This window comes from Lacerta agilis, chromosome 16 (genome assembly GCF_009819535.1).
Source record: "Lacerta agilis isolate rLacAgi1 chromosome 16, rLacAgi1.pri, whole genome shotgun sequence".
NCBI classification, from domain to species: Eukaryota; Metazoa; Chordata; class Lepidosauria; order Squamata; family Lacertidae; genus Lacerta; species Lacerta agilis.
The window spans coordinates 20,229,717-20,246,787 of record NC_046327.1 but is presented as its reverse complement, the minus strand read 5'-3'; the positions used below and the strand labels follow the sequence as shown (position 1 = coordinate 20,246,787).

Here is a 17,071-nt window from a genome sequence, read left to right as displayed (position 1 = left end):
GCAGCCAAAGTGATGCCCCTCAGATGTTGTTGGACTAAAACTCCCAGTATGCGTGATCAAGGATGATGGGAACTGTAAGCCAACTGGAAAGCACCATGCAGGCTACCCCAGATAATTACTATTAAAAAATTAGAAATCTCATCTTACTGTTCAAAGCCTCTAAATGTGAATCAGAACATAGCGAATCAAACCACCCCTTTAAAAAAGTTACAGTGTAGGTCAGGCTGATCTTCAGATGCTGAAGCCTGCTTCATTCACAAAAGTATCATAATGAAGGTGCTGTGAAAATACTTGGGTGGCAGTGGCTTCACATGGTATAAAAGCTGTTTGCTCTGTTGTTCATGCAACTGTACAGATCCATCTCCGCTTTGTGGTCAGCAAAGACTCTCCACGCAGCAAGTCATATATACATTACAGCTGCATGTGAAGCCACTCAATTCCAAGCATGTTCCTGGCAATTAGCATTTGACTGCCAATATACATGAAACTTCCTTCACTTTGATTCAAAAACTCAGATTATGAGGACTCTTGAAACAGCTTAACCACAATAAATGCCCTTTTCAAGATACCTGCCCATATATAAACCAACTCCTGAAGGGGGACACCAACTTCAGAGAAATGGCATTAAATATATCCTTTTGGCTGCTGGGTTTGCACATTTTTACTACTTGGACCACAAAAGCAGTAGAACATTTGTGAGCTTGCTAGTTCTTGGAAATCGATGTATCACACACAACTTTTTATGCAGCTGGGTAGATTAATTTAATGGCAAACTACGGTATGCGATTAAGACCCTTTCATTCTTAAGGATTTAGAGGGGAAAGGACATAAGCTATCAACATCATCTCTGAAGTCAAATTGCAAATTAAATATTTAAGACACCTGATACAATTTCCAAGTTGTTTCCAAATGCAAACACAATTATGCACAAAATACTGGGCTTGAAAAGCTTGCAGGCCTGTTTTCCATAATGTACCATGAGTAGATCACATATTTGGTTTGACACTGTGCTCGTGGGGCTTTCTACTGCTGTAGTTTCCTACAGGCTTAAACTCGAGTGCCCACAACTGAAAAAAGATATAGCCCACAAAGTTTAATGATGATTAATAAGGAAAATGTGGCTTTTAAAGCCAGAAGAGAAGCAACCAATCTTAAAACAAGGTGATGACATGGTAACTTGCACTGCCATTACAAGCAGGTACTGAACCTAGCAAAATAATAATTGCCAGCACACAATTCTCCGCTTTTACATTGTTCAACCTCACTTATTTTAAAGCTTCATAGAAATCAATTAAAAATATATTACTGCAAATGCGTAACACACATAAAACACCAAACTATACTTTAATGCCAGATATATTTATACTGGCAAGAGACTTAAGTGATAAAAATGGCCCGCATATATTAACAACTTAGCTAACTTATTTGGCTTATGTACAATTTTTTCAGCAATCAATTGACACTGTACTGATCAACAACTACTAACCAATGAAAAAGTTAAGATACTCAAAGAACTAGTCTACTTCAAGAGCTCCAGAGCCAATATATTAATCTTTACATACTGAATTGTTCAATACGTGGAGACTTCACAATCCAAGACCCAAAACCATGCTGCTCCAGGTAGGTTTTCAGCAAATATTTCGCTCCTTGGTAGGACTCTGCCATAATCTAAATTTTAAAAGTTCAATTAAACAATTTTAACAGTGAGGTTAGAATAAAGCAGGGGTCCCCAAACTAAGGCTTCTAAATGTGGCCCGCGGATGGTCTGGGAATCAGCGTGTTTTTACATGAGTAGAATGTGTCCTTTTATTTAAAATGCATCTCTGGGTTATTGTGGGGCATAGGAATTCGTTCATTATTAGTTTTTTTCAAAATATAGTCCGGCCCCCCACATGGTCTCAGGGACAGAGGACTGGCCCCCTGCTGAAAAAGTTTGCTGACCCTGGTATAAAGAAATCCTCACAATGTGTTTTGAAAGTTTACATATGGCAAGCTTGTTGAAATGCACGTGCTCCAGATGGCCTATTTATCTCTAATAAAATTATTATTATTATTTATTAAATATCATCCAAAAATCACAGGGCGGAACACAACATAAAAACACAAAATACAATATAAGAAATGAAAACCAATAGCCCCCCCTGCCACAAACATATTTAAAAAGACAAATTGCTAAATCAGCCAAAGGGAAATGTTTTCACATGCTGCCTAAATAAGGTGACAGGCAAGCCTCCCTGGGGAGAGCACTCTCGCATAACGTAGCTGGGTAGGAGAGATGAAATAATGCCATATATTTCACATCTGGCAACCAATGCACCACTTTGGTTTCATATAGTACATGGGTAAAAAGGTAAAGGGACCCCTGACCATTAGGTCCAGTCGCAGACGACTCTGGGGTTGCGGCGCTCATCTCGCATTACTGGCCAAGGGAGCCGGCGTACAGCTTCCGGGTCATGTGGCCAGCATGACTAAGCCGCTTCTGGCGAACCAGAGCAGCGCACGGAAACACCGTTTACCTTCCCCGCCGGAGCGGTACCTATTTATCTACTTGCACCGCGTGCTTTCAAACTGCTAGGTTGGCAGGAGCAGGGACTGAGCAACGGGAGCTCACCCTGTTGCGGGAATTTGAACCGCCAACCTTCACAGCCTTTTAGCTGCTGTGGTGGTTCATTTAGCAGAATTACTGTATTTAGCACTAACTCTGGAAGTTTACACTCAATTCTGACCCAACTAAGCCTCCTGTCAGGAGTATACACTTCTCCTACCCCACTAACCTATCAAACTGCCTTTAACCCCCAACCCCAGCCCTTCTACAGTTTGAAGCAGAAGAAGGCACAAGGATCTATACACTACTTTATCATGCTATTCCTATCTTTTCAATACAATATTAAAACCAAAGTAACCCCTTGGTTAAAAGCAGATGGATAGATTACTAAATTTCTTCCCTGTATAATGGTAAACAAATTACCGATGTGCTCTTGTTTTAAAATAAAATAGAACCATGTATACCACTAAATTACCTTCCAAATTAATGAATACTATTGAACTGTGACCTTTAGATTAACAGCTATTCAAATAACAAGATCTAGGATACTGTTTCCCCTGCTAGTGTTAAAATCAAACCAATGCTGAACTCAGTGAATGAACAAAAAGAAATTCATGAGATCCGGCACTTACAGCAAGTTTCCTTTCATCAAGTCTTACCTTTGCTTCATGGTACGTGCCCGCGTTAAGTAAAATCAGCTCTCTTTGATTCTTAACCACTAAATTGAAACGACTTAACATTGCAGCCTTGCAAAGACGACTTGCCATTGAAATGCCACTTTGAAGGGTGAACTAGGTATGAAAATAGTGATGATAAAGAGCCACACTAGTGGTTATTTGTCTGAATTCAACTAGTTATAGAGAGTAAAGTTACTGAAAATCCTTAACAGGTTTTAGGGTTACGTGGAAAACTAGAAGCCTCTGTTTCAAAGTTATTTTATAGAATGCATAACCAGATTAAAGGTAAAGGACCCTTGACAGTAAGTCCAGTCGTGGACAACTCTGGGGTTGCGGAGCTCATCTCGCTTTACAGGCTGAGGGAGCCAACATTTGTCTGCAGACAGTTTTTCCGGGTCATGTGGCCAGCATGACTAAGCCACTTCTGGTGAGATGGAACACCGAAACCTGATCAGTGCATGGAAACACAGTTTACCTTCTCACCGGAGCGGGTACCTATTTATCTACTTGCACTTTTTGGCGTGCTTTCGAACTGCTAGGTTGACGGAAGCTGGGGACCGAGCACATGACAATAACTTCCCACTTGTTTTGAACAGAGGAAGATTAAGCTAAGGTGCTTCTTTCAATTTAATGTACTTTTTGTTATAAACACTTACCTTTCTGTGATCTTCCCATTTAGCCCGTCTACGACCTCCAACGACAAGTCTCCTTGGGACCAATTCAAACTAAGAGATCTGCGTTCCAAGTCTACCTGTATAGCACAAGCAGCAGATACCAAGCTAATGCGAGGTCTGTTCACCATGTAGAACATGGGCAGTTTTGAAGTGAGCGCATCATCTACCCGTTGTTTGATAGCTATTTCCAATCCTCGTGTATCATGGCAGTTCCCATCCCCTAAAAAACATTAAGAACCACACCAAATATTAAGAGACGATCAAGGCATGCTTCTAAACTCTGAACCTTTGCTCTATGGAGCTGTACAGTTACCATTAAGCCCCATTCCCATAGAACATTAGTTTTCAGAAGTTAACGAGACATGTAGCACACTAAACTCAGATACTAGGAAACAGCCAGTGTTTTAATATTTAATATTGACTTAAAGGAGATACTCAAATCTAAACACACGAGGTGCATGCTGGATGTGCACTAGGAAGTTTACATCAAGAGCAGCTTTCTACCCTGTGCATAAGTGTTCACAAACATGGAACTGTCTCTCAAACATTACTGGTGTTCACAATCAGACATGGCAGAGAGTGATCTTTTCATGCAAAGGGTACAGAATAAAGTACAAACACCATGTGAGTGTAGGCATACAAATGAACTGATTTCATGTCAATTGGCCCAGAGATTGGATAGACTTAGCTTTCAACCTGTAAATCATCATTTTTCAAAACTATTTTTGATATCTCGAACTACAGTTCCTATCAGCGCTATGGGAACTGTACCCCATGAGGAGGGCACTAGGTTGTGAATGGCTTTTAAAATGTCATTGTATGTTTTAGTACTGAATTTTGTAAGCTAGTTAAATACTTTGAATAGAAGAAAGATGAGACATTTATCAAACTTAGAGCGAAATTTCATGTCACTGTATGTTTCAGAAGCTGTTCTGTTTTGGGGGCCACTTAACAACCTAACAGACAAGCGTGAAAGTATGTGATCTGTTATGAGGCATTTTAACAGTATGTAACAAGTAGAAGCCACTCACTTACCAACAATGATCCTGTTAACATAAACGGGCTGAATGAAGTGACTTAGCAAGGCTCCCTGAACACCCAGTACTTCCCATCTTGTCAGTTTGTCACTAGCAGACATGCTGCTTATTCTAGAAATCTCAGCAGGACAGTAGACAGTGAGATAAACCTTGCCTTCAACAGCGACATGAAGGCACAGTTCCTCATCAGCTTCAAATGCAGATGCAGAATTGGGATTGAGGCGTCTGTAATTAAGCATATAGCACAATAATTAAGATATAGCAGTTTCCCCAGTCATAGCAAAATAGAAGTCAGCCTCTAAGTGGATGCCTTGCTACCAGGGCTTTTTCCCCCCAGCCAGAACTTAAGTTCTAGCACCTCTCAGGGACTAAAGGTAGCTGCCAAGTCTCCTCTTGTGCTAGGGTCAACAGCTCAAAGAACTATGGTATCTTTGGCTAATAGGGAGCTATCAGCAGTATGTGATTTCCTTCCAACTGACCTTTCCCTATCACCTTGGGAAGCAATAGCATGCTAGCATATGGAAATACACATAGCAGGACAGGCTCCACATTCATAACTGTTATCACAATCACAATATCAATTATTTTCTTTCAACCACTAGGAAGCTATGCCAACAAGGGAAATCATTAAGGCTTGGATTCTGCAACAGCTAGTTTTCAATCCTTCAATATAAACAGAGCCAGTTTGGGAAGGCAGGGAGATCTTTTCCATGATGGAAACATATGGTGCCCACCAAAAAAGAGCCCTCTATTCCTGTGGAATAACTGGTTCACAGCCCAGAAAAAACCTACTGTAAATGGGAATAAGTCTGTACATATACACATAAATACATACATAAAGGTAAAGGTAAAGGGATCCCTGACCATCAGGTCCAGTCGTGTCCGACTCTGGGGTTGCGGTGCTTATCTCGCTCTATAGGCCGAGGGAGCCGGCGTTTGTCCGCAGACAGCTTCCGGGTCATGTGGCCAGCATGACAAAGCCGCTTCTGGTGAACCAGAGCAGCGCACGGAAACGCCGTTTACCTTCCCACCGGAGCGGTCCCTATTTATCTACTTGCACTTTGATGTGCTTTCGAACTGCTAGGTGGGCAGGAGCTGGGACCGAGCAACGGGAGCTCACCCCGTGGCAGGGATTCGAACCGCCGACCTTCTGATCAGCTAGCCCTAGACTCTGTGGTTTAACCCACAGCGCCACCTGGGTCCAATACATACATACATACATTAAAAAGCAAAACATGTTTGGTAATAATTGGCTAATTGCATGTGAGTTAATTATCAAAGAGAGTTCTATCCCCTCACTTGTGAACAAAGGCACTGTAAATTTACACTAACTCAGTGCTGGGGGGAAATCAAGATATAGCTGATAATTTGTTTTCACTGCTTTGAACATCTATATGTATGAACTGGGCTACACTTAAATTTGGTTTTGCATCACTTCTACATTACTCTCCCTTTTTCTTTTCATTAGGTTGGCCTTCCAATATCGTAACTGCAAACCTCTGTGATAAAGTGTTACAAATCAGACTAATCAATTATTTACTTGCTTGTATAGCAAATGCAATGTAAAAACATCTGCATGAGAAAAATGCATCTGCATGAATTAAACTTTATAAAGTTGGAATGTCTAACTACTTACAGCCTGGACTTAATCTGAGCAGATCCTTTGGTAACTGATTCATAGTAGAGAAATATGTTTACGTTTGGTTTTAGGCGCAAGCAAGTTTGAAGATGGCTCAATGCAAAATATGGACGTATCCATCATGGCAGCATTTTTACTGTAGTAGCAGCAAAAGCTGTCTGTAAAAATACCTTGAAAGAAGTATAAGTATTTCAGATACAACACAGGATGCATTTAAAATATGTATTAGAGAGACCAGGATGAACAAAAAACTTTTAGTGTCAAATTACATATTCCCAAGAATTAGCAGGCCTGGGGAGAGCTGGTCTGAGACCGGGGGCGGAAATCCCCAGTTGGCTGGGAGCCCCAGGGCATTCTTGGCATGACAGTTTAAGTCCGGTAGACCCCTGGTATGGGTCCCTGACCAGTTTAGCCCTCCAAGGGCTACCCAGCTGCAGTGTACCCAGCTGCAGGTTTAATTTGAGAAAAAGCAGCGTTATTTATTTTTTACCTAAGAAGAGAGCGTCTTGCAGTAACAACAGCATGAGATCATGCAATATTCTCCCATCTGGATGACCCATTGACTATAGTTGAATTCACCTGTTCCGATAGCTACCACCTCATGCTGTCTAACTAAAAACAAACAAACAGCAACAAATATTTGAGAAATTTAGTTGCCCATTTTGGAATTCAGCGTTGTTTTTATTCAATGATATTTTTAGAGATACTCCCTAGAGCAGGGGTGCAGAATTGAATTTGAACAAAGGACTGGAGCCAAAAGCTGTCAGCTCCCCGTAGGCCAGTTTGACAGGCCTATCCATCACCTAACATCATATGTAAGGTGCAAGCCAGATAATACAGTGGTACCTTGGGTTAAAAACTTAATCTGTTCTGGAAGTCTGTTCTTAAACCAAAGCGTTCTTAAACCAAGGCGTGCTTTCCCATAGCAACGGGTAGGGGGGATGGGACGGGGCACAATTTACAAATGGAACACACTCACAGGAAGCAAAACAGTTCACAAACCAAAACACCTACTTCCGGGTTTGCAGCGTTCTTAATCCAAGTTGTTCATAAACTAAGCTGTTCTTAAACCAAGGTACCACTGTATGTGCCAAATTCCTAAGCGACAGCTCCTCTCAGATTTCCTTTTGAATTTGACGCTAGAGCTTCACCTCACCCGTCCCATGCCTAACTTTCAGTGATGAACGTGAGCATGGTTTGAGCCAAACCACATCACGGGGGGGGGGGGGGGAGAGAGAGAATAGGGCGGCTTATGGGGACCAGAAGTTGCCACTGCAAATTCAACAACAAGATGTTTATGCTTACCTCTTTCAATTATGAAAGCAGCCAGCGAACTGCTACAACTCTGGTACTCTGGATATTTAGCAGTCAAGCTATTGAATGTTTCCCTGACAGCTTGAGAAATTTTTTCATACGGAAGATGCCGTCCTTCTAGTAAAGTTATAAAGAAAAGGCAAAGAATCAAAATCAACTGTTTAGAAATATTGGAGGTCATCACTAAAGGGGGAAAATAGTGTGCATGGAAGTTTTATTCTCCTTGGTATAAGGAGGAAGTGTGGAATGGTAAATCCTTCTCTTGGGAGTCCACCAGAGAGTACTTCAAGTAATGATCTGCTTTCTTAAGAATATACAAGGAGTACACAAGCAAGCTTATCTTTACACAACAGCTCTTCCACGCCATTCACTAGATTATGTAACCTACTGCATCTCTGGTTATATCATTGTTATTTTTAAAAATAATTGTTATTTTAGTTGACCAAAAACAAAGCAAAAATGAAAAAACCAGGAGTGATAGCTAACTTGAGAGGCCACAACAAAGTTCCATTTTTATAAGCCTAACAATTCTAGACCTTATACAGCGGTCACCAAACCAACACCTGCAGATAGATGTTAAGGCACCAATGAAGGTCTTGCTTGGCACCCCAGCCACTGGGTTCATGGATCACATGTAAAACTGTGCTATGGAATCAGCAGTTTATCTGGTGATAAAATTGAACATGCACAACCATACATTTGATAGACAAACAGAAAACGCCTACCATAAGGAAGCTTGAAATGTAGCCGGGTTCAGCTGTTCTTTGAGGTTCAGTTACGGTTGTAGTTTCTGAAAGACTCCTGGGAGGACCTGCAAAGATACCAATTTGGAAAAAAAATGAGAAGATAACAACCTAACATGTTACTTAAGAGAAATATATGCTCCTTTAAACCAATATATGCTACAAACCAACACAACTGGTGTCTGGAATAGTCAAAGAACCCCACACATCAATGAAACTACACCACGTGGGGCCAAAACTTCAGAATATTCCGACACACATCACAGACACTATGAAGATTCAAAAACATGGCAATGCCACTTGAAAAGAGGGCAAGAAGATACTTTCTACCACTCTTTCCAGTATCCCCAGCGCTAGGGCCCCAATACAGAATAAAAGATTGACAACAGATAACATTGTTCCCCCCACCCCTGAACCTGACAGTGAAGAGACATACATCATGTTAGAAAAAGTACCTGGATTTTCTAGAGGTTTTGGTTCTGTCTCATCTAACTGCAGTAATTCATCAAGAGCAAGTTTTGCGGCATTGGATTTTGATTCCTTCTTGTTTTGCCCCAATCCGGTCTTATACTGAATGCCATCAACCACAGCACAAAATGCAAAGTATGATCCCAAGAGATTACCTTAAAAAGTGCCACATGAAATCTTTTTTTTAGATAAATGCAATTGTAAAAGTTTTATATTATTATAATTTATGCATATTGCATTTCACCAAATTTGAATTCCATTGTATCTAACAGCTCAATATTGGTAGAAAACCAACCATTCCAGGGATATGCAGACAGCGCTGCTCTTTCCTAATCTTCATTCTCCAGCCAAACCAAGACGTAGCTATCATATCATTGCGACACTGAACTTCAAGTATGACAAATTTGAATATTGTTTTCATTTCCAATTTATATTGGGTTCCTAATCAGCTATTTGGGACTGTCAAATGAACAGAAACTTCTTCTAGATAAATGTTTTAGATGGAGTTACAGTGGATGGTTGGGTTGCGAATGCGATCCATGCGGGAGGCACGTTCACAACCCACACTGCTGCGTCTGCTCACGCGCATGACCATTTCCGCGCTTCCGCGCCTGGGCGAGTGCCGAACCTGGAAGTAACCCATTCTGGTACTTCTGGTTCAACGTGTTCGTATCCTGAAAACGCACAACCTGTAGCGAGCGCAACCTGAGGTATGACTGTACTAATTTCACCAGTTCCCAGAATTATGAATTATGCATTGAATTTCTAGAGCAGGGAATGAGGATACTAAGTTGCAACCAAGCAAAGGCAAGTGACCTCTCCAACATTTTATGAAGCAATGGTGGGAACACAGGAAAGGCTGCAAAATATCCGAATGGCAACCAAGGAATAGTATGTCATGAGTGGATTTTAATCAAGTTGTGCAGCTATTGAAATAACAGAGGGACCAAACTAATATTATATGGCATCTTTGAATGCCACCTATTAAACAGCACCTGTAATGTCCCAGGACTAGAATAGAGTGGATTCCCAACAAAGTGATTAAAACAAAAAAACAAAAAACAGAAATATTTACCTGTTGCTACCGTTTCCTTTAATTCAAGCTGTACATGCTGCATTTGTGCAAACTGATGCAAAGCAGACACTGGGTTTATATCCCCTCGTTTATATTTTGTGACAAATTCCTTTGGAATTTTCTTGGGAGGAAGTGAAGTGATTGGAACAATGGGTCCTGCTTTGGAATATAGGCTGTCAGGAACTTGACCTAAAATGCATTAGTTGATAATATCTTAAAACTTGAAGATCAAAGTTAGCATTAAGTCAAAATATTTGCTTGGCAGCTTTTGTCAGTTCATTTTTGGCTATTCAGAAAGTGCTTCTTCACCTTATCAAAAGCATCATGACATTTTTCAACTTTTTAAAAGCTATTTTTATTTTCAGGGTTGTTACTTTATGAAGTTTTTATATATGACATTTATGTGGTATTTCTCCCAATGAAAAAGGTAATGAGAGTCAATCAGGTCGAGTAGGATTGAACTCTAGACTTCTTGCACATAAAGCCTATTATTGATACTGGGGAATTCTTGGGATATTTCCACATATAATTAAGGGCCTTCAGGCACTTTAAAGACACACATTTAAAAAGAAAGACACAAATGTGGGGCTGTTAAACAACTGTGAACACAACCCCATAGGAATGCATCTAGATTCCTTGTTTCAATAGGGATTTTAATTATTAAGCAAAAACATACATTAAGCAAAAACATACATTAAAACCAATAAAACATGATGAAACATTGAGATATTAACTGGAAGATCTTTGAACAAGTAGCTTTAAGATAAGCAAAAGCAATGTTCTCTCCACACATTTCTTTTGAGTCTCCAAAAATTCTGATTTCACAGGTATGCGGTCTTAAGAGGTATAAATTCACACAACATTCAGAGGGCCAATGAGTATCTTTTGTTTTGGCCAGACCGGTGAAGAAACCTTGCTGTTAAAAGCAAAAAAACGATTTTGGAGAACAAAAATAATAGCAGCAGCAGAAATTTGAAAGAGCACAGATCAGGTTAAGACCAGCAGAGTAAGTTAAAAATGCTAATTTGGCTGCGATCACATCCGACATAGGAAGTAGCCTTATTTGAAACACATTTGAAACACTTATGCCACTTTAATAATCATGGCTTACCCGGCCTACCCAAAGTGTGGAAATTGTAGTTGTTAAGGGTGCTGGAAACAGTAGCTCTGTGAGTGCAAAACTACAGTTTGTAGGATTCCTCGAGCAAAGGCACGGCAGTTAAAACAGAATAAAAGAGCTCTAAAACATGTCGTGCGGATGTGACCTAACTCCGATCAGCCTCAGACAGCATGGCAGTATCTGGAGAGGCCAGGGCACACCACCTCCAGATATTGTGACCAGCATTTGGCCACAAAGAGAGGGAGGGGAGACACTGGGTTACAAGTTATTCAGAAAACTGCCAGAAACTGCCTTTCCTCCAGACAGAAGCAAAATCCTTCAGATATTCCCAACATAACAGGAAAAAGCCTTCCAAGGCCGTCAGCTGAAAACGACTGTTTAGAAAAACAAAAACAAACAGCATATGATTATTACCTGCGATGTTTGTCACCTTGGAAGCCAAGGTGGAAATGTTAGACGTTTCTGCCGGTAAAAACATGGCTTTGGCATTCTCTGCCTGCGGAAACAAGGGAGCCGAGGCCTGCAGAGAAGGTTGCGGCGGCGGCTGGGCGGGCAGGTTCTTCTTCAGCATTTGGGCAAAGCTGGGCACTCGGGACGCCTGGGGCCAGTCGCTCGCCATCCTGCCCCAACCTGGAAATGAAAGCAGGAGTTATTGCCAGAGATCCAGGACTGCTAGGGTGTGTGGGCCTCAAATGAGCCTTAGGGACACTTGCCGGCTCCTAGTAACACAATAAGGAGGAGAGGGAAAGCAACCCAAACGCCGCTGACTTGACCAGACCTTCCTCAGAAAGGATTTAAATCAACAAGAGAGGTCAAACACACTATCCTTCCACAGACAAGATGACGCAGCGAAGCGTCGGGCCTGTAGGCCTCCCTTCCGGAGCCACGGAATGACGCCACCTTGGCCCAACGGAACGCAGCATTCTTTGGGCCAAACCAACCAATTCCAACAGAGGCCAGGCGCGCAGAGTGCAAAGAGGGACAGCGGCATGGCTGCTCAAGCTCTCGAAGCACTTTTTGCTGTTCCACAACAACCGCCGGAGGGAGAATGCCCTCGCGCCAGAGTGTGCCACTCGCAGGGCCCCAAACGCAACACAGGCAGCTTGCTTCCTTGGGTCTCTCTCCCCCTACATCCACCATCGTCCTAATGGCTCCTGCGGCACTACAAACACTCAGTGGTCACTGGAGCCCCTGAAGTGATGAGGGGGAGGAGGGTTTACTTTAATTATTTCTTTAATTATTTACATCTATATACCACTTATCTTCCAACGGTCTCAAGGTGGTGTGTGTGTGTGCGCAGTGGCTGGATTTATGTATAAGCTAAACAAGCTATAAGCTTAGGGCCCCACTCTCTTGGGGGCCCCCCAAAAAATTTAAAGGGAAAAAACCACTGGATGTACATTTCCAAAATAAAATATAAAAAACCCAATAAAATAAAACCTACATACAGCAACAGTGTTTTGTGTTGTGTAGGCTCCTATGATGTAAGCAATGGGCCCCGCCTGCTAGCCTGCTCCCTAAAATATCACTGGTTTGCTCATTTCTATATATAGGGTGCCTACATTCTGCATGGCCTTGCTCCATAAATTACCATATAGCATATATTCAACACAAAAAACAGCGACAAATTGTTGTTGACAAAGGAAACGACAGCTGGACATATAAAGGGCCCAGTACCTTCAGTAGCTTAGGGCTTCATCAAACCTAAATCCGGCCCTGGTGGGGTGTATGGTTCTCTCCCCCCCCCCCCCAAGCCTGTGAAGTAGGTTAGGCCCAAGGTTGCCCAGGAAGGTTCACGGCCGAGTGGGGATTTGAACCCTGCTCTCCCAGGTCCAAGTCAAACACTTTAATCATTGTGCCACACTGGCTAGGCTCTCCGCAACCCCTTACGGCACCTCAACAGACTGTGGGCCGGCAAGAGTTTTACTGCGCCTGGGAAGGTTCATATCCAGCTTGACTAAAGTGCTTTAAAACGAAACAAAAGGCAGTCTTCCTTAGGGTTAGCCTGTCTTCTGAACTCATTTAGCCCTCTCCAAGAGAGGACATGCCCATCAACATGCTGCGGAGGTGAAAAGTGTGTTGGGTGGGGGACCTGAATAGTGGCATGCGGTGATTTTTTCCTTCACAGAGGAAGAGTTAGGGCTGTATGTAGAGTTGGAAGGGAACCCCAGGGACATCTAGTCCAACCCCCTGCATGGCAGGAATCTCAGCACATGCTCACTCTAGTCTTAATCACTCTCTCACACATGCTTGATTCTGTTATGTATGCATCCTCTACATTGTTCTGTTTTCTTGAAATCAATAAAAAATATTTTTAAAAAGATCTGTCAGTTAACACAAATCAGGCAGAGATTTTTAAAAATACATGGGAAGTGCCTTTTAAAAAAAATCCAAATCACCAAAACACCTGGCTTGTTTGGTTTATGGGACTTTAAAACAAAACATTCTAAAGAAAACTTGACATCATATCTGAATTAAAAAGAAGGGGGATAAATCCCAGAAACTTGGAAAGAATCAAGGTTAGTAATGGTACCAAAACCTGGCAAAGATACTGTTATTAGACTCATGCCATTCAACTGCATTAATATTTTCATGCAGACAGATTAGCATAATTAACGCCTCACCTGGTTGACAAGTATCAGGTGGGCTTTGTAAGAGGGAGGCAATTTAAACACTTTAATGTTTTTTATTTCAGAAAAAGAACTGGCAAATAAGCTTAAATAGCACCACTGGATTCCACAATGCATTCCACAATCAGATTTTCTTTCTTCTCTTAAAACAAATGGGGTTCAATTCCAAATTTGTTCCAACTTCTACATACGGCAATTTACAGAAAGGCAGTAAGGCTATAATCAGAAATCAAGGTTGGGGTAGAGACGCAAAACAGAAGGGCCTTTTTGCCCCTACTTTTTGGAACATTTGACAATAAGTAGAGACCTTGGCTATAAAATTTAAAACTTAACTTTTAATTTGCAAATTTAATAGTGAAAAGGAGAAAAGGAAAAACAAATACAATATGGCAAAATAGTAATAAAAACACCCATCATAAATTTTTTTAGAGATAAACCACTTGTAGAGGGTGTTATAAAACATGATATATCACGCAAGTTAAACTTATCTGCATATTATATAGCCTTTATGCTTTTTGTTGGGTGTGTGGGACTTCCCAATTTGGTACTACCATGCATCCAAATTAGCTCCAATAAACAGAATGTACACATCTGAGAAGCAAATAGAATTGGAACATCTCTACAGGAAATCTCAAACCAAAACAATACATCACTTATTCACTAAAGCAGTATTCAAAATTTGGATCAGACTCTCTTCTCAATTAACTTTCTCTCCACTGACACCAATCCTTCAAAAGGTATCTGTGCTCTAATAATCACACTCTATTATTATTATTATCACTACTATTTTTATTTTAATACACCTCTCTACTACCGATAACTTTATTTTTGTGCCTTGTATTCACATCTAACAAATTATATTTTGCTCCCCACTTACATTCAACTTTTCATTAGGCACCCCACTTAAAAAAAACAAAAACAAACCAGCAATGATAAGACATCGCTTAAGGTGTCTGAACCACTTGACAATACAAAAGCATTTCTCCAAGTTTCTTTTTAAAACATTTATGCTTTCCGGCCCATTCCAGAAGTTGACTGACTACAGAGCCATGGCAGCGACGGAAACTAAGGCTACAAAGACGACAATATTGTTTTTATTCTTAAATTCATTACCCTCCCTCCAACAGCAGGGCATGCTAAAACCATTTGAAATTCCTAATTAAACGCAGCTAAAACAGATTAGTCGCAGGAATAGGGAGGGTCCTACACTGCACAGGTGATAATCATCAGAGCAAAGTAGTGGGCCTTCAACATTTGCCAAAAGCCTAGTCAAAGTGCAGACACAGAATCTCAGAGTTGTGGCGTTGGAAGGGACCTCAAGGATCATCTAGTCTAGTGCAACCCCCTGCAATGCAGGGATCCTGCCCACAGCCACCCCTGGGTGGTCTCGAGACACCAACCTTCTGGTTAACGGCAAGATACACCGACCCATTCATGTGCAGGGAGGAAATTCCCTAACTTCAGAGAAGCAGCCGAAAATGCCCCCCTCTCACCCAAGCCACCACACTGCTAGTATTTGATCTCCCCTCTACTATTTATGTGCAGTTATTTTGATGTTCTGTGCCTTTTTGTATCTAAATAAAAATACTTTTAAAAAAGGCAACAAGAGGCAAAGCACATTTCTGATTGGGCAGGCCACCTGCCACATTTCTAAGAGAAGTGACTGCATACATGCACATTAGCCTTTCCATCCTCAATTTACTTCTTTTTAAGTAAAACCTTTTTTTAAAAAAAAGTTTGTACTGTATTTTATGTATCAAGCATTACTCAACCAAATTCCAAACGGCATTAATGAAGGCTTTTTTTTTAAAGTGCCCCTACACAAACATTTCACGTTCAAATTAAACATCAAAAACACTGGCAAATTTTATCTAGAAAACCTACTGGCACTACTGAAAGTAGAGACCTAGCAGTCTCTCAGTAAGCAAGGAAGAACAAGTGACAAGCTGAGTCCCCCGAGTACAATTACAAGACCCAAAACATGCTTTTGCATATCAAAGCCAACTGGGATCTAGAGGACACGTGGAAATTCTCAGCCAGTTTGCAACTCCTCCTCACCTACACACAACTCCCAACCAAGCCCGTCTCAATCTGGGCTCCCTGCAAACAGAGCAGGAGAGGAAAAGCAACAGATCAAACCAACTGAAAGGGGAAAAGGGGGTGACAAGGAGAGTTCATTCCCCCTTCCTTATTATTTAAAGTCCATTTTCCTTTTATTACCATAACATTTCTCCAGCATTTAAAGGCACCTCTGACCTATTCTTCATACTGTTTATTATGTTTAGTATATCCTACAGGAGGAGTATTAAGAAAAGGTTTCTCCCCCTGCTGTAGAAAAGATGGTTTGTGCAAGACCTCATTGATGAAGGGGTGTGGTGCAAGAAGACTACATGGGGGTCTACCAAGGAGGGGTTCAGGGCTGCAATTGAACCATTTATTTTTGTATGGGAAGAATAAGAATAAGAATTCTATTATTTATACCCTGCTGACCTGGCTGGGTTTCCCCAGCCACTCTGGTCGGCTTACAGAATATATAAAACTTAATAAAGACTCAAACATTAAAAACTTCCCGATACAGGGCTGCCTTCAAATGTCTTATAAAAGTTGTATAGTTTATTTCCTTGACATCTGAAGGGAGGGTGTTCCACAGGGAGGGTGCCACTACTGAGAAGGCCCCCTGCCTGGTTCCCTGTAACTTCACTTCTTGCAGTGAGGGAACCGCCGGAAGGCTCTTGGAGGTGAACTTCAAGTGGCTGTGCAGAACGATGTGGGTGGAGACGCTCCTTCAGGTATACTGGGCTGAGGCCATTTAAGACTTTAAAGGTCAGCACCAACACTTCGAATTGTGCTCGGAAATGCACTGGGAGCCAGTGAATATCTTTTAGGACCGGTGTTGTTTGGTCCCGGTGGCCACTCCTGGTCACCAGTCTAGGTGCTGCATTCTGGATTTGTTGTAGTTTCTGGATCACCTTCAAAGGTAGCCCCACGTAGAGCGCTTTGCAGTAATCCAAGCGGGAGATAACTAGAACATGCACCACTCTGGCAAGACAGTCTGCGGGCAGGTAGGGTCTCAGTCGGCATACCAGGTGGAGCTGGTAGACAGCTGCCCTGGACACAGAATTGACCTGCGCCTCCATGGACAGCTGTGA

The 17,071-nt window shown here is 41.6% G+C and overlaps 1 protein-coding gene across 1 annotated transcript; it reads right to left on the bottom strand.

Annotated features, from left to right (window-relative positions):
- Window positions 1-1,077: 1,077 nt before the first annotated feature.
- ADAD1 (adenosine deaminase domain containing 1) lies at window positions 1,078-15,046 on the bottom strand. Its single transcript, XM_033172715.1, is given in 18 exon segments — window positions 1,078-1,668; window positions 3,205-3,323; window positions 3,326-3,336; window positions 3,879-4,116; window positions 4,932-5,158; window positions 6,570-6,643; window positions 6,645-6,716; window positions 6,718-6,742; window positions 7,063-7,099; window positions 7,102-7,125; window positions 7,128-7,184; window positions 7,878-8,003; window positions 8,612-8,620; window positions 8,623-8,697; window positions 9,085-9,252; window positions 10,173-10,361; window positions 11,707-11,922; window positions 15,036-15,046. Coding segments are annotated over 17 exon segments (1,770 nt in total). The 5' UTR covers window positions 11,912-11,922; window positions 15,036-15,046; the 3' UTR covers window positions 1,078-1,554.
- Window positions 15,047-17,071: the final 2,025 nt, after the last annotated feature.